Source organism: Mizuhopecten yessoensis, unplaced genomic scaffold (assembly GCF_002113885.1).
Source record: "Mizuhopecten yessoensis strain PY_sf001 unplaced genomic scaffold, ASM211388v2 scaffold2193, whole genome shotgun sequence".
Lineage (NCBI taxonomy): Eukaryota > Metazoa > Mollusca > Bivalvia > Pectinida > Pectinidae > Mizuhopecten > Mizuhopecten yessoensis.
The window spans coordinates 28,397-52,446 of NW_018404424.1; the positions used below are offsets into that span (position 1 = coordinate 28,397).

The following is a 24,050-nucleotide window of genomic DNA, read 5'->3' on the forward strand; positions in this document are numbered from 1 at the left end:
TCCAATATCCTGTTACATCATCAACTTACTTTCCCCTCTCATTTCTCTTTTAGACTCTGGGAAGTCAGCATCTCCACTGGATCTTTCCCTGTCATCATCCCAAAAGCCCCCTTTTTAACCGATGAATGAGTTAACAAAATGGTACCTACGAAAAAAGACCAAAGCCAGCCTGACAAGCGAGCAAAGTGTTTTAATCAAGAGTTCCCCCCGTCCCACGAAAAATGGGTAGGTCAAGATTACAGTATTCAGACGGGAACACTTCCGGTAGGCTACATGACAATTGGCACAACTCGACAACTTGGCGATTGGTGGGAACAGGAACCATGTGTGGTGATTAACATCCCAAACAGTGACATTCATGTGTATGAAGTTGCACGTGAGTCGTACCTCGCATAGAAACGTGATGCTCCCTTCAACACCAGACAAAGTGGTACCTGGCATAGACACGTGTTGCTCCCTCCAACACTAGACAAAGTCGTACATCGCATAGAATCGTGTTGCTCCCTTCAGCACTAGACAAAGTCGTACATCGCATAGAAACGTGTTGCTCCCTTCAACACTAGACAAAGTTGTACATCGCATAGAAACGCGATGCTCCCTTCAACACTAGACAAAGTCGTAACTCGCATAGACACGTGTTGCTCCCTTCAACACCAGACAAAGTTGTACCTCGCATAGACACGTGTTGCTCCCTTCAACACCAGACAAAGTGGTACCTCGCATAGACACGTGTTGCTCCCTTCACCACTAGACAAAGTCGTACATCGCATAGAAACGTGTTGCTCCCTTCAACACCAGACAAAGTGGTACCTCGCATAGAAAAGTGTTGCTCGCTTCAACACCAGACAAAGTCGTACCTCGCATAGAAACGTGTTGCTCCCTTCAACACCAGACAAAGTGGTACCTCGCATAGACACGTGTTGCTCCCTTCAACACTAGACAAAGTCGTACATCGCATAGAAACGTGTTGCTCCCTTCAACACTAGACAAAGTCGTACCTCGCATAGACACGTGTTGCTCCTTTCAACACAAGACAAAGTCGTACCTCGCATAGAAACGTGTTGCCCCCTTCAACACCAGACAAAGTGGTACCTCGCATAGAAACATGTTGCTCCCTTCAACACCAGACAAAGTCGTACCTCGCAAAGAAACGTGTTGCTCCCTTCAACACCAGACAAACTGGTACCTCGCATAAACACATGTTGCTCCCTTCAACACCAGACAAAGTTGTACCTCGAATAGAAACGTGTTGCTCCCTTCAACACTAGACAAAGTCGTACATCGCATAGAAACGGGTTGCTCCCTTCAACACCAGACAAAGTCGTACCGCGCATAGACACGTGTTGCTCCTTTCAACACCAGACAAAGTCGTACCTCGCATAAAAACGTGTTGCTCCCTTCAACACCAGACAAAGTCATACCTCGCATAGACACGTGTTGCTCCCTTCAACACCAGACAAAGTCGTACCTCGAATAGAAACGTGTTGCTCCCTTCAACACTAGACAAAGTCGTCCCTCGCATAGAAACGTGTTGCTCCCTTCAACACTAGACAAAGTCGTACATCGCATAGAAACGTGTTGCTCCCTTCAACACTAGACAAAGTCGTACCTCGCATAGACACGTGTTGCTCCTTTCAACACCAGACAAAGTCGTACCTCGCATAAAAACGTGTTGCTCCCTTCAACACCAGACAAAATCGTACCTCGCATAGGAAAGTGTTCCTCCCTTCAACAACAGACAAAGTCGTACCTCGCATAGACAAGTGTTGCTTCCTTCAACACCAGACAAAGTCGTACCTCGCAAAGAAACGTGTTGCTCCCTTCAACACCAGACAAACTGGTACCTCGCATAAACACATGTTGCTCCCTTCAACACCAGACAAAGTTGTACCTCGAATAGAAACGTGTTGCTCCCTTCAACACCAGACAAACTGGTACCTCGCATAAACACATGTTGCTCCCTTCAACACCAGACAAAGTTGTACCTAGCATAGACACGTGTTGCTCCCTTCAACACTAGACAAAGTCGTACATCGCATAGAAACGCGATGCTCCCTTCAACACCAGACAAAGTGGTACCTCGCATAGAAAAGTGTTGCTCGCTTCAACACCAGACAAAGTCGTACCTCGCATAGAAAAGTGTTGCTCCCTTCAACAACAGACAAAGTCGTACCTCGCATAGAAACGTGTTGCCCCCTTCAACACCAGACAAAGTGGTACCTCGCATAGACACGTGTTGCTCCCTCAACACTAGACAAAGTCGTACCTCGCATAGACACGTGTTGCTCCTTTCAACACCAGACAAAGTCGGACCTCGCATAGACACGTGTTGCTCCTTTCAACACAAGACAAAGTCGTACCTCGCATAAAAACATGTTTCTCCCTTCAACACCATTCAAGTGAACGCCCCCTCCTTACGGCGTCTAAACGTGTTGCTCCCTTCAACACCAGACAAAGGGGTACCTCGCATAGAAAAGTGTTGCTCGCTTCAACACCAGACAAAGTCGTTCCTCGCATAGAAACGTGTTGCTCCCTTCAACACTAGACAAAGTCGTACCTCGCATAGACACGTGTTGCTCCTTTCAACACAAGACAAAGTCGTACCTCGCATAGAAACGTGTTGCCCCCTTCAACACCAGACAAAGTGGTACCTCGCATAGAAACATGTTGCTCCCTTCAACACCAGACAAAGTTGTACCTAGCATAGACACGTGTTGCTCCCTTCAACACTAGACAAAGTCGTAACTCGCATAGACACGTGTTGCTCCCTTCAACACTAGACAAAGTCGTACATCGCATAGAAACGCGATGCTCCCTTCAACACCAGACAAAGTGGTACCTCGCATAGAAAAGTGTTGCTCGCTTCAACACCAGACAAAGTCGTACCTCGCATAGACACGTGTTGCTCCTTTCAACACCAGACAAAGTCGTACCTCGCATAAAAACATGTTGCTCCCTTCAACACCATTCAAGTGAACGCCCCCTCCTTACGGCGTCTGTGGCGCAAGGGCACACAAAACAAACGGACGATTTGTGTAGTACAGACTTCAATATCTCGTCTTCCTCTTCAGACTCCGACACGGAGACCAATCTACCACCCCTTTGTCGCACGAGACGGTCCACGAGATGCATGATAAAGGAAACAACCCCTGCACATACTGTATGATGTCATCAGCTCACAATGAACCGATGCCCCATTTCATTGAAAGTTCTGTAAACGTGTTTATAAAATACTTTCATGTGTATCATTCATTATTGTTTACATCAATATAGCATCAGTTTGTTTGGATCAACGTGCTAGACAGGTGTGAATTTGCCAAACCGTTCAGTTCATTTGATCAGATACTCTATTGTTTGCAAAACCATATAATATTGGTGAAATAACATAACTGTTTTCTATGGACTGTCTGTTTAGGCCCCTTTTAAAATATGTTGGGTGTCGTATAAGTGAGTTTATATTCACTGGTGTGAATAAGATCACCTTAACCAACTCTCATTCTGGACTCCCGGAATCGAGATATCCACTAGAATATTACTAGTCATCATCGAGTGATCCTTTAAACTGTTCACAATTGTTCATTCGTCATATAATTGTGCCTTTGTGCGTTCTTTATCGTTCTGGTCAACGTCCTGCCAAGTATTAATTGTGTTTATTTGTGTATTTCAGGTTTTTACAGAGGAACAAAAGGACTTTTAACAAAATAATTGTTCGTTCTATTTTTCTTACGAGCTGAGCCCAAACGTTTAATTGAATTATAGGGATAATTGTTGATTCGGTCGATCTTCCATGCAATTGAATTGAGTTAGTCTTCAGACAATTCAAATAATATACTTCGCTTTAAATTAATTCTCCCTCAAGAAAACTCGGTACATGTCGAAATGAAATTAGGCGTGCCTTAAATGATTTAATATACATGTGTATTAAGACCTGATAATACAATTGGTCAAACACGGACTGTGGCAGAAAAATGAAAAAAATACCAAATTCCATTTATATGTTTTTATTATAAAACTTTTCTACAATATTAAATTCAAATTTGTTTTGAACACAAACAGTAATTGAAAACTTATTTTGCGAGCGTTCGAAAACGTCTGTTTCCTTTGACAAGCGAAGAGTGTAAATGGCCGGTGTCTCGACTCTAAACCGCTGAAAACAACTTAATCCGAATTTATTCATTCCACCTCTTTCCTCCTGTCCCATATGAAGTCTAGATCTTTGATTTTCCTTACTTTCCAGTTGTCCACTAAGTTGAGAAATGGATAAACAAATTTCCAATAATTGTGACTGCCTGCAATATTAGAGTGCTATTTTGCGAAATGTTTCGAGTTTCTTTCCGCGGTTTGGATTCGAGACACCGCTCATGTGCATTCTTTATTTGAAAAAAGAAACAGATATGTTCAAAAGCTCGCAGATTTAGTTTTTAATTGCAATTTGTGTATAAAACAACTTAGCATTTATCATATTTACCCAAACAAATGAATCTCATTCCGAATACCCTACAATAAACGTTCTTGTGAAGTTGCATCCTCCATAGCCTGACCGACAAACTTATAACATGATAGTGTCGTGTCTAAGACACGTGATTACAGGAGTAGCTAGTGTAGCACTGGGCGACATCACTAGCGGTGCGGACACGACCACACAATACGGACAATCTCGACCCAGTTTGCAGAAACATTAACAGACACTAGATTAACCAAGGAAGTAAAAGTTCTGTGTATCACGTCAGCCCGTTGTAGATTTTGTTGAGGATTTGCGTGTTGAAGGAGATAGCGTTACACCAGGTGTAGTTGGCTTTGATGTGGATGCTGATGTGGATGCTGGTCCAGCGCGTCTCATACCGGAAACTAGGCGCGGATTGTACATTATACCGTTAGCAATCAGTTGAGCCATATATGCATTTGGAACCTGCAAAAATAGTAAACCATATTTTAAAATTAAGATATATCACATTTAAAACATGTAAATGCGAAATATTCATATAAAATGTTTGAAAGACATTGTAAGAATTACTTCACGAAAAAACTTTTATATGATTTAGTCTGTTGTACTTTTTCCCGTTTTTAATGTATTATAAATACAATATTGTTTACTCAAAATACTAGTTTTAATAGGAAGAGTACTACATGTTACTGCACACTACCTTGAGATCCAACCCTTCCATTTCACTGAACCTGTTTCCGGCAGCATTTCTGTAAGTAAGGGATAGATATACATTAAACAATATGATAGGGACAAGCTACTATTCCGGTACACAAAACTATGTCATATTACAGACGGATAGACATTTCTGTAATAGAATGCTTGTGACACTTTTAGGTATTTGAGGGAATTGCCGAACATCAAGAACATTATTTTATCAACCGGTGATTGAGGGCCTGAATTATCAACCGGTGACTGAGACCCTTAAGTATCAACCGGTGACTTAGGGCCTGAACTACCAACCGGTGACTGAGGCCCTGAACTATCAACAGGTGATTGAGGCCCTGAACTATCAACCGGTGACTGAGGCCCTTAACTATCAACAGGTGGGTGAGGCCCTGAACTGTCAACAGGTGACTGAGACCCTGAACTATCAACCGGTGACTGAGGCCCTGAACTATCAACAGGTGATTGAGGCCCTGAACTATCAACCGGTGACTGAGGCCCTTAACTATCAACAGGTGGGTGAGGCCCTGAACTGTCAACAGGTGACTGAGACCCTGAACTATCAACCGGTGACTGAGGCCCTGAACTATCAACAGGTGACTGAGGGCCTGAACTATCAACCGGTGTCTAAGGGCCTGAACTATCAACCGTGACTGAGGCCCTGAACTTTCAACAAGTGACTGAGGCCCTGAACTGTCAACCGGTGACTGAGGCCCTGAACTATCAACCGGTGAGTCAGGCCCTTAACTATCAACAGGTGACTGAGGGCCTGAACTATCAACCGGTGACTGAGGGCCTGAACTATCAACAGGGGACTGAGGGCCTGAACTATCAACCGGTGACTGAGGTCCTGAACTATCAACCGGTGACCGAGGGCCTGAACTATCAACCGGTGACTGAGGCCCTGAACTATCAACCGGTGAGTCAGGCCCTTAACTATCAACAGGTGACTGAGGGCCTGAACTATCAACCGGTGACTGTAATTGTAACAATAAAATACGCTAAGGATTTGATGTCCTGAATATCAGTGATATAGTTCGATACCTACCTTGTCCTGAAGGTCAGTGTTGAGATGGTGAGGTTAGTGATGTCAGTTATTGGGCCGAGGTCAGCCCACTGACTGTTGGCTCCGTACACTTGTGGCACGAGACCTGGATACTGGACATCTGTTAATATCACACTCTTGTTCTTTGCGTCAAAAGGATCATAGAACTGGGGGTCAACACTACAATTAACAGTATTTCATATGCATTATCCATATACAGGTTATAGTCCATATACAGGTTATAGTTCATATACAGGTTATAGTCCATATACAGGTTATAGTCCATATACAGGTTATAGCTCATATACAGGTCTATAGTCCATATACAGGTTATAGTCCATATACAGGTTTATAGTCCATATACAGGTTATAGTCCATATACAGGTTTACAGTCCATATACAGGTTATAGCTCATATACGGGGATTAAAATTCCATAACCACAACATAAAGATGGCGCAGACCAANTTATAGTCCATATACAGGTTTATAGTCCATATACAGGTTATAGTCCATATACAGGTAATAGCTCATATACAGGTTTATAGTCCATATACAGGTTATAGCTCATATACAGGTTTATAGTCCATATACAGGTTATAGTCCATATACAGGTTTATAGTCCATATACAGGTTATAGTCCATATACAGGTTATAGTCCATATACAGGTTTATAGTCCATATACAGGTTATAGTCCATATACAGGTTATAGTCCATAAACAGGTTTATAGTCCATATACAGGTTATAGTCCATATACAGGTTATAGCTCATATACAGGTTTATAGTCCATATACAGGTTATAGTCCATATACAGGTTTATAGTTCATATACAGGTTATAGTCCATATACAGGTTATAGTCCATATACAGGTTTATAGTCCATATACAGGTTATAGTTCATATACAGGTTATAGTCCATAAACAGGTTTATAGTCCATATACAGGTTATAGTCCATATACAGGTTTATAGTCCATATACAGGTTATAGCTCATATACGGAGATTAAAATTCCATAACCACAACATAAAGATGGCGCAGACCAAGAATAAAAAAGTTGAATAAATGAAAAAGCAATTTTGACGTTATTAAACAAAATTATATAACAAATCCGGTCCCGTTTGCGCAATACGGCCATTGCTTTATAAAGTTTCTTTGCTTTTAAGAAAACCGTTTGATTGTGTAAGACTAACGTCTACTGCAAGGATTGGCTATACAATTCAAAGATAGGACTAAAACTTTACTTACTGAACACCAGGTGGCGGTATACGATGCAGTATTGCATAAGCTTCCAGCCGTCTCAGTTCCTTGTGTCCGACAATGCTGGCGAATCTGACCCAATCATCGTTCTGGGCCTTCAGATTTGGCGGGACAAAGGGCATAGATTTGTTGAAACGTCCCACATAGGAGGACTCCCAATCTGCCTTGTGCCATGCGCGCTCGGCGAAGGCTAGTAACCGTGGAAACATCAGTCCAAACAGGTGTTCCTCGTTACGAATTTTGGACGTCAGAATATGTGCTTGCATACCTAGAAGGGGAATGACGTTGTTTCAATAATGTGATTTGGAGTTTAGATGCATTTTTTTGCTAAATGAAATATGTTCGTATACTTAAATCGGCAGCGGGTGTAATACGACATTTCACCACCACGAATATGTATCGTAAACGAAAACAGAAATGTTGACCCCGCGAATTTCAAGCGCTTTACAGTATGTAACGTATCTTTACATACATATTTTTTTATGAATCACGTGTTTTAAAGTGCGCAGATATCTGTGATACAGGTAAAAAAGGTATGTCCAGTGATACTCTACAAGGTATGAATAGGTCTAGAAGGTATGAATAGTTCTAGAAGGTATGAATAGGTCTAGAAGTGATACATAAATGTACATCGTTAAACACACGAGGGATTAGATCGTTCTCTTAAAGAGCGCGGCTATTACTTTGACAACCTTTCAGTAAGTTTCAGACAAATGCCAGAGCTAGATGATAATAGGCTAAGAAGAGTTTATAAGATTCATTTGATGAAGACAATGTGCAACTATCGCGTTTTGTGCACTTAATGAGTATTGAGAGTCGTTAAAACGTGCGCCAAGCGCGCTCGGCGATGGCTGTAGTAAATGTGGAAACATGGTATTTTGGGTCATTTTTGAGGTGTATGGGTGATTCATAGTGCTGGTAAATCGCTATGTTAAAACTTTGACGGTTTACACATTGACAAACATGTTACAAGAGGGAAGTAAGGGAATACACAAGGACGAACACCAGCTCGACCATATTCTCAGTAAACCCGCCTTGTATTTGTTTTATCTTTGTTGTATATATATACAGTCCTGGAACTTGTGTAGTACCTACCTGTAATATTACCCGGGTAGTCCAGTGGTACACAGTCATCCGTATCAATGCAACCGTTGGGAGTAAACTTTCCATATCTAAACTCGTCAGGGTTTAGGTTGCAGCAGCGATTATCTGGCAGGTAGTTGAACACCCTTGTGGCTTGTATGTGGCGTATCGCCCAGTACGCCCCAGGAATCTGTGGATCGGGTTCAGGAGCGTGGTCCAAACTCACATAATCAGCAGGGGACAGTATTACCTTCAAACAAAGGGCGTGGTTCGTATTAGCGCTTTCTTCAATGTGTTCAAAATTAGAAAAACAAACATAGGTGAAAAATTAATAATGTTTGTTGTTTCTATTATATTTTAATGATTTATTGTTTTTGATTTTGTCCTTGATGACCTAGTATACATGTATAAATTTGATTAAAATCAAGTTTGAAATGATTGTTCTCATACATAAGTTTATGTTATCGAAGAGAATAAGGGCCAAGTGAAGTTTATAATGGTTTATTTTTTCCGTGTCACTAACTTGAGACTTCGAGAATTTGACTCGAAATTTTGACCTTTTAGGGAAATCGTAGAAACATAGAAATACTAGCTCAAATATCAAGACACTTACCCGAGATTTGGACAAGTCTATACTTTCAAGTAATTCTTATATGTGATTTCTACAGCATCACTCGAGATGAACGAAACACATTAGGAGCACATTACAATTGAAGACAGGAAAAACTTTTTAATTTGAACTAGTAAATGTAAATCGGTTTCTGGTATCTTAGTCGAAATTTCGTGATAACATTCAAAATCTCTACTGGGTAACAAGAAAATAGAAAAAAATGGAAAAATTAAATAAATAATTAACTGAAAGATCAAAAGTAAAAACTGCTTAAATTGGACTTTATACTCTTTCTCGTACAATGCACACATTGGAAATACGTCCTTTTAATAAAACAAACTTATTTGTTGCAGTATCCTGAATCAAGCCTACCTTATAGCCAACATTGGCCATCACCTGGGCTCTCTGGAACGTCATTGGATCAAAAGAGTTGGTCAAAACAGGGTAGAGGTCGATGTTGCCAGGGAAACGCGTGCGACTGAACGGGACGAGAATTCCGCCTCTCTCGTCGTTGGTTGGCCATGCACTAAAGAAATCTTCGACACCTCCCATGTTTACACCAAATGAGGACGATATGTTAGCCAGGCGTGTTGTGTAGTTTACCTTCATGAACATAAATGGGTCCGGTCCGGTCAGATTCAGTGAATTACAATAAGAGGAGTTCATCCTGGTAGCGGCTGGGACATCATGTCCTCCAACATTGATCAATGTCAGTGGAGATTTCGCCCTGGCATGGTACCCGATCATGGTTTTTAAGATTTTGGTATAGAAGGCGTCCACCGTTGGTATACACGGATTGATGACGGCGTCACTGTATAGGTCTTCTGTCATGTAATGTACGTCATCTGCCGGGTCAAAAATCCTCATACTTTCGTCACCTGTTCTGTTTTCATAAGCTTTCATAGATACGATCGCGGCTCGTGCTTTTCCACCAAAATTTATCCAAGGAATAACTTCAATGTGTCGTCTTTTGGCGGCTTTTAATATGTCCATGTAATCTTTCTCAGAGTAAAATCCAGAACCGAAAGTCGTATTATCAGGTCCAGAGCCATACTGGCTGAACAGACAAGTTGTCTCATTCAAATCGTGACAGCGCCGTCCTCCAATCTGACGTAAAGAAAACTTGATTATCATACAATGTACTTATCGCCATAGATCAGACGCAGTAAAATGTTGAACAAAAGTACTCGTGGACGAACAACTGTATACACATTTATTTTCTCCGTTCGTATTGACTAAATATCTTTCGAAAGCAAAAAAAAATTATACCAGTTTTCAACATAACACTGCCCATCACATGAACTAATAATAAAAAACACCCGATGTTCATGCGATATATCAGAATGCTGCGTGAATAAAAATGATATTGTTCAACTGTACCTGTGCCAGCTCGGGAATGTCCGGTACCTCGATACGCCAGCCTTCGTTGTTTGCAAGCTTAAGCTGGAGCTTGTTCAGCTTGTATAACGCCATTACATTCAATAGTTTGATGACCGTGGATTTGGGGAAGAAGTTACTCGCCACATCCAACATCACTCCTCTGTACGGAAATCGTGGCTCGTCCATGATTTCCATCTCCTGGACAGTTCCGTCGAATGCCAGAAGACTGAAGAGGGTTTGGATGCCGTTGAATACTCCATGAACGGTGTTTCCGCCGATCTCGATCCTAGGGGGTTTGGTCTTCACTCGAATGAGATAACGCTCCGGACTCTCAGTGGCAGGCCTATTTCTCCGAACATACAGTTGAATGACGTCCTTGCTGCCACGTTTCTTGTTCCTGATGCTGATTCCACTGATGGATTCTACATCAGAAAGGGTAAAATATTGTAATTATTAAATCTATGTATTACAAATGTACAAATATAAACACCTATACATCCATGAATCCATCCGTGCTTTGTTCTGTATGATGTATCTATATCATGGTCTACATACACACCACTTTGGACTATAATGTTTTATGTTAAGACAGGTACACACGATGGGTAAGTTATTTGTGAAGGATGCTGATAGTTCTCCGTCATAAACAATTACCACTATGCTATATCAAGGTGTTATGAAACTAGCAGTTGTAGTAATAATTAATTATCAAAAGTGGTAATATTGTATGACAAAAGTACGTATGAATTTAGAACGTTATAAGTTATCTGGTCAAATTAATTCTTTTCATGCATTTACAAATTCCTTCTACAGTTAACTCATACCAAAGCGGTCATCCCCAAGTGCCGTACACAAACTGAATATAAGCTATTCAAGATACGATCTTTTAGACGAATGTTATGACGTCTATAAACCGATCAGAGACGTGCATATTTCAGCTTTGTCTGTCTCTGATACCGATATACCATAGCAGTTCCGCTCAGTCTGCACAGTTACGTTGAAATAACAGGTATCGTTCAACTATCTGTAACAATAGTTCTCGCATCATTACTGTTTCGCTGAGTATAATGTCAATAAACCAGTATTCAACAATGTTGGACACTTCAGCGATTTCTTTACGCAGTGTTAAGCGTCACTTAGATATCGTCTTCGTAATGACAATCACATCTAATGATACTGTACCATCGCGTTAATGGCGTGACAATCACATCTAATGATACTGTACCATCGCGCTAATGGCGTGACAATCAACATCTAATGATACTGTACCATCGCGTTAATGGCGTGAAAATCACATCTAATGATACTGTACCATCGCGTTAATGGAGTGACAATCACATCTAATGATACTGTACCATCGCGTTAATGGCGTGGCAATCACATCTAATGATACTGTACTATCGCGTTAATGGCGTGACAATCACATCTAATGATACTGTACCATCGCGTTAATGGCGTGACAATCACATCTAATGACAATGTATCATCGCGTTAATGGCGTGACAATCACATCTATTGATACTGTACCATCGCGTTAATGGCGACACAATCACATCTAATGATACTATACAATCGCGTTAATGGCGTGACAATCACATCTAATGACACTGTACCATCGCGTTAATGGCGTGACAATCACATCTAATGATACTGTACCTTCGCGTTAATGGCGTGACAATCCCATCTAATGATACTGTACAATCGCGTTAATGGCGTACCAATCACATCTAATGATACTGTACCATCGCGTTAATCATGCTATGTACGTACGTTCAATGGTGTGGTTAATATAGTGAAAATGCAACGCCATTGTAATTATAACATATTGATAATTCCGTAAAAGAAAACGCAGTTAATAGTTATAATTCAATAATAGAGAACCTGAGTACTGATAATCCTTCCTAAATAGAGAACCTGAGTACTGATAATCCTTCCTAAATAGAGAACCCAGGTACTATTTATCAGCCTGTAATAGAGAACCCAGGTATTATTATTCGGCCTGTAATAGAGAACCCAGGTACTATTTATCAGCCTGTAATAGAGAACCCAGGTATTATTAATCAGCCTGTAATAGAGAACCCAGGTACTATTTATCAGCCTGTAATAGAGAACCCAGGTATTATTATTCGGCCTGTAATAGAGAACCCAGGTACTATTAATCAGCCTGTAATAGAGAACCCAGGTATTATTAATCAGCCTGTAATAGAGAACCCAGGTACTATTAATCAGCCTGTAATAGAGAACCCAGGTACTATTAATCAGCCTGTAATAGAGAACCCAGGTACTATTAATCAGCCTGTAATAGAGAACCCAGGTACTATTAATCAGCCTGTAATAGAGAACCCAGGTACTATTAATCAGCCTGTAATAGAGAACCCAGGTACTATTAATCAGCCTGTAATAGAGAACCCAGGTACTATTAATCAGCCTGTAATAGAGAACCCAGGTACTATTAATCAGCCTGTAATAGAGAACCCAGGTACTATTAATCAGCCTGTAATAGAGAACCCAGGTACTATTAATCAGCCTGTAATAGAGAACCCAGGTACTATTAATCAGCCTGTAATAGAGAACCCAGGTACTATTAATCAGCCTGTAATAGAGAACCCAGGTACTATTAATCAGCCTGTAATAGAGAACCCAGGTACTATTAATCAGCCTGTAATAGAGAACCCAGGTACTATTAATCAGCCTGTAATAGAGAACCCAGGTACTATTAATCAGCCTGTAATAGAGAACCCAGGTACTATTAATCAGCCTGTAATAGAGAACCCAGGTACTATTAATCAGCCTGTAATAGAGAACCCAGGTACTATTAATCAGCCTGTAATAGAGAACCCAGGTACTATTAATCAGCCTGTAATAGAGAACCCAGGTACTATTAATCAGCCTGTAATAGAGAACCCAGGTACTATTAATCAGCCTGTAATAGAGAACCCAGGTACTATTAATCAGCCTGTAATAGAGAACCCAGGTACTATTAATCAGCCTGTAATAGAGAACCCAGGTACTATTAATCAGCCTGTAATAGAGAACCCAGGTACTATTAATCAGCCTGTAATAGAGAACCCAGGTACTATTAATCAGCCTGTAATAGAGAACCCAGGTACTATTAATCAGCCTGTAATAGAGAACCCAGGTACTATTAATCAGCCTGTAATAGAGAACCCAGGTACTATTAATCAGCCTGTAATAGAGAACCCAGGTTCTATTAATCTGCCTGTAATAGAGAACCCAGGTACTATTAATCAGCCTGTAATAGAGAACCCAGGTATTATTAATTAGCCTGTAATAGAGAACCCAGGTATTATTAATTAGCCTGTAATAGAGAACCCAGGTATTATTATTCGGCCTGTAATAGAGAACCCAGGTACTATTAATCAGCCTGTAATAGAGAACCCAGGTACTATTAATCAGCCTGTAATCGAGAACCTGATTACGTTGCCTACATTTAGGAATACCCTGACGACTTACTTTTGAGATAGGTCGCCACACCGGCCAGACGTCCGTCCCGGTCCCGGTCTATAGACCACATGTTGTTAACAGTAACCTTTCCGGGTTTTAATCGTTGTTCTAGAGGGGTGGGGATGACGGAATATTTTGTGGCGTTGACCGCTGTAAAGTTGTATCCAGTGTATCTGTTCCACAGCCCAAGAGGAGTTCCGTACAAATCTGTGGGTACGCTCCTCATCCATTTCAGAAAAGTGTTATGTGGAGTGACGAAAAAGGGGACATCACCCTGGGTATTCTGTATGACGGCGGTATGCGTGTCGTTAGAGAGGTACCAGTTTGGGTATACATCGTATCTACTAACGGCAGTGTTGGAGGAGAGGAAGGACACGTTTCGGATTTCCCCAGGATACAGGGGTTGTGATATATACGCTGGATTTTTACCTACATATGGCTGAAACTTAAACATGCAACCTTTAACATGTGTGAGGGTTATATTCCCTGATAAAATAAGCCCCCCTCCGAAGTACTGTGCGTTGGTCGTGTTGTAATACAGAGGCTGGATCAGTGGGTTGTGACAGAAAAATATGCTCCATCCAGACGCTGGGATAGGACTTGTCCCGAAGTTAGCTATGGAAATGTTTGCCAGGAAAGAGTTTCCATACACCGGACTTGGCGGGTTGTGACGGTCTACGTCATATGTGATGGCTAGATCCTTAGCCAACTTCTCTACGTCAACTGAAAGCACGAAAGCTGCAACAAGAAAGATAACTCGTATTAGAGTGTAGGTTAGATTTCGTTGTTTGTATAGACACTATTTCATCAAATGGTTGTATGCACTGGCCTTTAATACCAGTATAAAATAATCATGTGAAAATGGCGCCTAATCTAAATCGATGTTAATGAGCAATACACATGTCTTTTTAAGTCAATTTTATAGTAATGGATTAGACACAGGCATTGCTTATAAACGCCCTTTCTAGATTAGAATTAAGGCATGGATTTTAAATATTAATATACATTGCACTATAAATCACTTTCTCTTTAATCCGTTTAATGAACTTAATCATTGTAGAAAATATTTCGTTTTTGTTAGGCGTTATATAGGAAAAGTCCATTTCTATATAATTGAAACAGTCTCGAAATAACAGTAATTGTTAAAGGTATAACAATGATAATACATTTCAGTCTGATTTAGATAAACCAGAACAAATGTATAACAATGATAATACGTTTCAGTATGATTTAGATAAACCAGAACAAAGGTGTAACAATGATAATACATTTCAGTCTGATAAACCAGAACAAAGGTATAACAATGATAATACGTTTCAGTCTGATTTAGATAAACCAGAACAAAGGTATAACAATGATAATACATTTCAGTCTGATAAACCAGAACAAAGAACTGTCAGTCATGAGATTTACAGGAAATCAGACGATACTGGTAAAAAACGTGACGCTTCATATTTGCCCAATTCTGAAATACTGCGTTAAGTCAGATTTCGAATGGTTTCGATAAATACTACGTATAAACCCAATATTTAAAAAAAACCTTGATAGTAAAGATTTCAGCCAAAAATTTCTGTTATAATCGAAATTGTTTAAACTATTTCATAACAATTAAGTGTGAGTGCCTGACATGTTTTGGTGTGAAGGTCAACGGGATGAAATACGTGTAAAATGTCAAGTTATAATTATATACGGTTGATATCTTCCTGTCTGCTCATGTTTTTTCTCTACTGTATTTGATATGAACTTATAACTGAAAAAAACTGAAGTTGATTGAGATAAAGTACTTGTACATTAAAACACTGTGGATCATTTACTCTGTCGGCCACGGGCCAACCACTCTGTCGGCCAGGGAAAGTGCGTCATTTTCTTGCTATTCGCCTATGCAATGTCTCCAGACTTTGTTTCTATGTAAAACAGTTTGTTTACTTGGACCGATTAGTCAATCAAATTAGTGACAATGCAAAAAGAAAGTGATGTTTATGACATGCAATCTGTTTGGTTGAAATATAGGTCTGGGGAAACCAAACATATTAATTATTCTGTCCGGTCGAAGTGGACCGATGACAGGCCGAGGCGTGTCGCCTTGGGCACTTCGTGGTCTACCGAGTCTCGTTAGGTTGTCATAAACAGCAGGAAAATAAGCATAACATTGTAACCACGTGGAAGGAGTAGATGGACGCGTGTTAAATGGTCACAGTATAATTGCTTGCGGCAACTGAAGGAAACATGTTGTAGAACTACCATTTCGTGATGTCGTTAGACAAAAAACACAAGTTTCAACATTTCACATTTTTTATCATTACAACAGAATTAATTTTATAAATAAACGCAACATTTGTTTAAATGTCATTTCCGGATAGCGAGAAATACACACTCAGCACTTTTTTCTTAGCGTGACGTCTTCATGCGACAGAGCGACGGACTGTATAGCTAGGTTGTAAGGTCGGAGAAGTTCAGAAACAGTACATGTAAAGTATCTACCTATATATGTGTACGATCCACAATTACCTGTGAAGTATCTACCTATATATATGTACGATCCACAACTACATGTAAAGTATCTCCCTATATATGTGTACGATCCACAATTCCCTGTGAAGTATATACCTATATATATTTACGATCCACAACTACATGTAAAGTATCTTCCTATATATGTGTACGATCCACAATCACTTGTGAAGTATCTACCTATATATATGAACGATCCACAACTACATGTAAAGGATCTACCTTTATATATGTACGATCCACAATTACATGAAAAGTATCTACCTATATATATATATGATCCACAAACACGTGAAAAGTATATACATATATATATGCACGATACACAACTACATGTAAAATATCTACTTATATTTATGTACGATCCACAACTACATGTAAAGTATCTACCTATATCTATGTACGATCCACAACTACATGTAAAGTATCTACCTATATATATGTACGATCCACAATTACATGTAAAGTATCTACCTATATATATGTATGATCCACAACCACATGTAAAGTATCTACCTATATATATGTACGATCCACAATTACATGTAAAGTATCTACCTATATATATGTATGATCCACAACCACATGTAAAGTATCTACCTATATATAGGTACGATCCACAATCACATGTAAAGTATCTACCTATATATATGAACGATCGACAACTACATGTAAAATATCTACCTATATTTATGTACGATCCACAACTACATGTAAAGTATCTACCTATATATATGTACGATCCACAACTACATGTAAAGTATCTACCTATATATATGTACGATCCACAACCACATGTAAAGTATCTACCTATATATATGTATGATCCACAATCACATGTAAAGTATCTACATATATATATGTACGATCCACAATTACATGTAAAGTATCTACCTATATATATATGTACGATCCACAATCACATGTAAAGTATCTACCTATATGTATGTACGATCTACAATTACATGTAAAACATGTGTTATAGAAGCCCTACATGTCCGGGAGGAGGAGATAAGATGTGTTATAGAGGCCCTACATGTCCGGGAGGAGGAGAGAAGATGTGTTATAGAGGCCCTACATGTCCGGGAGGAGGAGAGAAGATGTGTTATAGAGGCCCTACATGTCCGGGAGGAGGAGAGAAGATGTGTTATAGAGGCCCTACATGTCCGGGAGGAGGAGAGAAGATGTGTTATAGAGGCCCTACATGTCCGGGAGGAGGAGAGAAGATGTGTTATAGAGGCCCTACATGTCCGGGAGGAGGAGAGAAGATGTGTTATAGAGGCCCTACATGTCCGGGAGGAGGAGAGAAGATGTGTTATAGAGGCCCTACATGTCCGGGAGGAGGAGAGAAGATGTGTTATAGAGGCCCTACATGTCCGGGAGGAGGAGAGAAGATGTGTTATAGAGGCCCTACATGTCCGGGAGGAGGAGAGAAGATGTGTTATAGAGGCCCTACATGTCCGGGAGGAGGAGAGAAGATGTGTTATAGAGGCCCTACATGTCCGGGAGGAGGAGAGAAGATGTGTTATAGAGGCCCTACATGTCCGGGAGGAGGAGAGAAGATGTGTTATAGAGGCCCTACATGTCCGGGAGGAGGAGAGAAGATGTGTTATAGCGGCCCTACATGTCCGGGAGGAGGAGAGAAGATGTGTTATAGAGGCCCTACATGTCCGGGAGGACGAGAGAAGTTGATCTGAGTTTTCTACTTAGTGGACATTAAACACATAATCTACTGCCACCATTGGAACGATTGGGGTCTGTACATCTTTTCAACTTTCTCCAAACTGCTCGTGCCGTTTTGATGACAGGCGAAAGCGCCGCCAGACCACACCCTCATTCAATTTTTGAGGATGTACAAATCATATATTTCAGAACAATATTTTTATGTACTATGCTCAGTAATTATTTAATCTAGTCATTCATCAGCCCTATAAGTAAGTCGGGAAAAAAAGAAATTTATTTCTGAAGGTTCGAATGTTCGTAATGAAAATCTGCATCTTCATGTAGGGTCGAATGTTCGAAACGAAACTCTAAATATTAAATGAAAAAACCTAATTGTTGACTATAAGTTATTGGGTGTCTTTTAAGTGTTTTTTTTTGATTGGTGAGGTCGAATGTCGTTATCAAAAATCTTAAGTATTTATAACGTAGGGTTGAATGTCCGAAAACGATTTTCATATAGAGAGTACGATTTTATTTTGATTTTGACTGCAAGTTTTATTCGTTATCGCTTTTGCTTTGAATGAAAAAGTACTGGGAATCATTGTTGATCCCGTGACGGCACGACTGATTGATGTAAACGCTTGACGTAACCGTTACAGATAATCATTTATGATAAATACTACAAGAATAAAGGTGATTATGACTATTTATATGTAGTTACGTCACATCGGTCACACGTTGTATGTGTGTGATGTCATTAGTCTAGAAGCAGTGACGGACTGTCATTGTACCTGTCAGACCTTTCTTAAAACAGAACTGCTAAGCGTTCGATTACAAATCTAGATGAGTTGTAACTTTCATTGTTCCTGTCAAACTTTCATTGTTCTAACAACGGAGCCGCTTCGCGATCGATTAGAGATATTTAAAACGTTTATGTCGGTTTCGAGTTGGCATGTTGTTGCTGTCGCACACTTTTTACGATTACAGAATCATTGTTTACAAAAAAATGTCCTCCAATATAATCCAACCCTCTGCCCTATATATGGATTATTCCTCCTCCAATCCAAACATCTGCTCTACGTATGGATAATTCCTTCTCTAATTAAACCCTCTGCTCTATGTATGGATAATTCCTCTTCCAATTCAACCCTCCGCTCTATGCATGGATAATTCCTCTTTCAATTCAACCCTCTGCTCTATGCATGGATAATTCCTCCTTTAATCAAACCCTCTGCTCTATGTATGGATAATTCCTCCTTTAATCAAACCCTCTGCTCTATGTATGGATAATTTCTCCTTTAATCAAACCCTCTGCTCTATGTATGGATAATTCCTCCTCTAATTCAACCCTCTGCTCTATGTATGGATAATTCCTCCTCTTATTCAAACATCTGCTCTATGTATGGATAATTCCTCCTCTAATTCAACCCTCTGCTCTATGTATGGATAATTCCTCCTCTTATTCAAACATCTGCTCTATGTATGGATAATTCCTCCTCTAATTCAACCCTCTGCTCTATGCATGGATAATTCCTTCTCTTATTCAAACATCTGCTCTATGTATGGATAATACCTCCTCTAATTCAACCCTCTGCTCTATGCATAGATAATTCCTCCTCTAATTCAACCCTCTGCTCTATATATGGATAATTACTCCTCTAATTCAACCCTCTGCTCTATGCATAGATAATTCCTTCTGTAATACAACCTACTGCTCTATGTATGGAAATTACCTCCTCTTATTCAAACATCTCTCCCTATGCAGAGATATATTCCTATAACCCCCCCACCCCCTATTCAACTATTTATTCTCTCTTTGTATGGATATTGCCTCCCCTTATTCAACCATTTCACTCCATGTAAGGATATTGCCTACCCCAAATCAACCATCTCTCTTTACGTACGGATATTACCACCCCTAATGTAACCATCTATCTCTTTGTATACGGAAATTGCCTCCCCTTATTCAACTATCTCTCCTTATGTACGATTATTGCCTCCCCTTATTCAACAATTCCGCTAAGTAAGTATTCATACTTAGTGTAATAATGTTGTCACCTTTTCCTTTTACTACTTTGTACATTGTATGCATATTAATATTGGTAAGTGGTACATTGTATGTATATTAATATTGGTAAGTGGTACATTGTATGCATATTAATATTGGTAAGTGGTACATTGTATGCAGACAAATTTCAGTGTTATATCAAATTCGCCTAAGAAAGATCATATACGACAAAGCATTATAAACAAATACCAAAGCGTGAAACACTATAATATATACCACTGTCATATAATAACAGGAAAACATATATACTACTGTCATATAATAACAGGGAAAAATGTATACCACTGTCATATAATAACAGGAAAACATATATACTACTGTCATATAATAACAGGAAAAACCCGGAACCTAAAGAGGATAGGGAAAATCAGGAGCAGGGATGGATAATTTGGTAAACTCTCCTGTGTTCCGCAGGAGCAATCGTTTCCTGCAATACAGGTGACGCCCGAATAAAATATTTTAAATATTCCAACTTACCGACATGAAATGCCAAACAAAGAAGGGGGATATATGACTTGACCATCGTGGTCAGCTTCTGGTCTGGCCGGAATGGCGGACGGAGTGATCGAGTGGACGTACCGGTCAGCGTTAAATACGTCCAGTTGATGGCTTGACCCCAAATGCTGGTGCGTCACATTGTCTTGTTTTCTTTGACAGCTCCATAAATAAATAATGCGCCGGGCGGACAACTGACCATCAAACCATCAGTGACGTCATCAGACGGTCCGCGGTCCCAGGTTACCTGTCCAGTACCGGTCAACTCCAGCTTTGTATGCATGGTGAACGTAAGAGAAGGACATCAGCAATGTATAAAAACGCACAACTACGTATACGACAGACTGTCTTTTGAAATACGCACTTTGTGGACTTGCGATGACGTTACTGAGAACCATTATCTAGTGACCTTGGTTATTATTAGACATTGTATATATACAGTGTATATTGACTGTGTAATTAGTGCAAGGGAATCTCCGTAAATGGAACTAATGTAATGTATAGATGTTTATTAAGATATTATTGTATAGCTTATTAATCCAGGTGGTTGTAAAGGCGGGATGGATGGGTGGGAAGGGGGTGGGGGTCGATTGGTGATTGTTGATGATGATGTGTGCGAGCTAGTGTGCTGACGCCAACATAAAAAAAAATCTTCTTACCAACAATATTAAGGATTGTTTCATGCATTAACTAGACGTGCGATTTTGATGCAAGAACATCAGGTGGGGTCGATTATTTGACATCGATAGATTTCCACCCTTCTCATATATATCATCATTGGTGGTGGCACTTTTACCGAGAGTCGATCTCAACCCTTAAACGTGTACCATTACTCTGAACACCTTAGTTTAGGTCCAAATATAGCTGTAATAAACTCTCATGTCCCTTCGGTACGTATAAGTCAACTGCATGAACGTAAACCCACCCCCTCCAAAGAACCAACAAGATTAATCTCGGTACATTTGAGAAGGTGTGGATGGAGTGGGAGTGAAGGGATGTAGCTTATAGTAATAACTTAGCTGAGGTGTACCTTATACATCAAGGTACCTGTGAATCAGGAGTGGGTTCATGTAGAAAGTAATAAGTTATGATGTATACAATATATGTGACGTGTAGTCCTTTACTGTTATATGTATTATATGACCGGTCCTCCTTTACTGTTATATGTATTATATGACTGGTACTCCTTTACTGTTATATGTATTATATGACTGGTACACCTTTACTGTTATATGTATTATATGACTGGTAGTCCTTTACTGCTATATGTATTATATGACCGGTACTCCTTTACTGTTATATGTATTATATGACTGGTACTCCTTTACTGTTATATGTATTATATGACTGGTAGTCCTTTACTGTTATATGTATTATATGACTGGTAGTCCTTTACTGTTATATGTATTATATGACTGGTAGTCCTTTACTGTTATATGTATTATATGACTGGTAGTCCTTTACTGTTATATGTATTATATGACTGGTAGTCCTTTACTGTTATATGTATTATATGACTGGTAGTCCTTTACTGTTATATGTATTATATGACTGGTAGTCCTTTACTGTTATATGTATTATATGACTGGTAGTCCTTTACTGTTATATGTATTATATGACTGGTAGTCCTTTACTGTTATATGTATTATATGACTGGTAGTCCTTTACTGTTATATGTATTATATGACTGGTAGTCCTTTACTGTTATATGTATTATATGACTGGTAGTCCTTTACTGTTATATGTATTATATGACTGGTAGTCCTTTACTGTTATATGTATTATATGACTGGTAGTCCTTTACTGTTATATGTATTATATGACTGGTAGTCCTTTACTGTTATATGTATTATATGACTGGTAGTCCTTTACTGTTATATGTATTATATGACTGGTAGTCCTTTACTGTTATATGTATTATATGACTGGTAGTCCTTTACTGTTATATGTATTATATGACTGGTAGTCCTTTACTGTTATATGTATTATATGACTGGTAGTCCTTTACTGTTATATGTATTATATGACTGGTAGTCCTTTACTGTTATATGTATTATATGACTGGTAGTCCTTTACTGTTATATGTATTATATGACTGGTAGTCCTTTACTGTTATATGTATTATATGACTGGTAGTCCTTTACTGTTATATGTATTATATGACTGGTAGTCCTTTACTGTTATATGTATTATATGACTGGTAGTCCTTTACTGTTATATGTATTATATGACTGGTAGTCCTTTACTGTTATATGTATTATATGACTGGTAGTCCTTTACTGTTATATGTATTATATGACTGGTAGTCCTTTACTGTTATATGTATTATATGACTGGTAGTCCTTTACTGTTATATGTATTATATGACTGGTAGTCCTTTACTGTTATATGTATTATATGACTGGTAGTCCTTTACTGTTATATGTATTATATGACTGGTAGTCCTTTACTGTTATATGTATTATATGACTGGTAGTCCTTTACTGTTATATGTATTATATGACTGGTAGTCCTTTACTGTTATATGTATTATATGACTGGTAGTCCTTTACTGTTATATGTATTATATGACTGGTAGTCCTTTACTGTTATATGTATTATATGACTGGTAGTCCTTTACTGTTATATGTATTATATGACTGGTAGTCCTTTACTGTTATATGTATTATATGACTGGTAGTCCTTTACTGTTATATGTATTATATGACTGGTAGTCCTTTACTGTTATATGTATTATATGACTGGTAGTCCTTTACTGTTATATGTATTATATGACTGGTAGTCCTTTACTGTTATATGTATTATATGACTGGTAGTCCTTTACTGTTATATGTATTATATGACTGGTAGTCCTTTACTGTTATATGTATTATATGACTGGTAGTCCTTTACTGTTATATGTATTATATGACTGGTAGTCCTTTACTGTTATATGTATTATATGACTGGTAGTCCTTTACTGTTATATGTATTATATGACTGGTAGTCCTTTACTGTTATATGTATTATATGACTGGTAGTCCTTTACTGTTATATGTATTATATGACTGGTAGTCCTTTACTGTTATATGTATTATATGACTGGTAGTCCTTTACTGTTATATGTATTATATGACTGGTAGTCCTTTACTGTTATATGTATTATATGACTGGTAGTCCTTTACTGTTATATGTATTATATGACTGGTAGTCCTTTACTGTTATATGTATTATATGACTGGTAGTCCTTTACTGTTATATGTATTATATGACTGGTAGTCCTTTACTGTTATATGTATTATATGACTGGTAGTCCTTTACTGTTATATGTATTATATGACTGGTAG

At 39.0% G+C, this 24,050-nt stretch overlaps 1 protein-coding gene across 1 annotated transcript; it reads right to left on the reverse strand.

Annotated features, from left to right (window-relative positions):
- Positions 1-4,027: 4,027 nt before the first annotated feature.
- LOC110445287 (putative beta-hexosaminidase) lies at positions 4,028-20,778 on the reverse strand. The gene is made up of 9 exons (XM_021489827.1): positions 20,707-20,778; positions 13,998-14,726; positions 10,524-10,945; positions 9,516-10,250; positions 8,546-8,783; positions 7,439-7,718; positions 6,198-6,374; positions 5,145-5,193; positions 4,028-4,909 (listed from the first exon to the last, which is right to left on the reverse strand). The coding sequence occupies exons 1-9, from the start codon at positions 20,750-20,752 to the stop codon at positions 4,727-4,729; spliced, it is 2,859 nt and encodes a 952-aa protein (XP_021345502.1). The 5' UTR covers positions 20,753-20,778; the 3' UTR covers positions 4,028-4,726.
- Between the last annotated feature and the right edge of the window lie 3,272 nt (positions 20,779-24,050).

What these genes read in the sequence shown, in the direction of transcription:
- LOC110445287 (XM_021489827.1), bottom strand. Translation starts at nt 20,752, where the DNA reads ATGGTCAAGTCATATATCCCCCTTCTTTGTTTGGCATTTCATGTCG. An exon ending in ACATTCCCGAGCTGGCACAG is followed by an intron (nt 10,251 to 10,523) that starts GTACAGTTGAAC and finishes TCTTTACGTCAG; the next exon opens with ATTGGAGGACGGCGCTGTCA. An exon ending in TGGCCAATGTTGGCTATAAG is followed by an intron (nt 8,784 to 9,515) that starts GTAGGCTTGATT and finishes CTTTGTTTGAAG; the next exon opens with GTAATACTGTCCCCTGCTGA.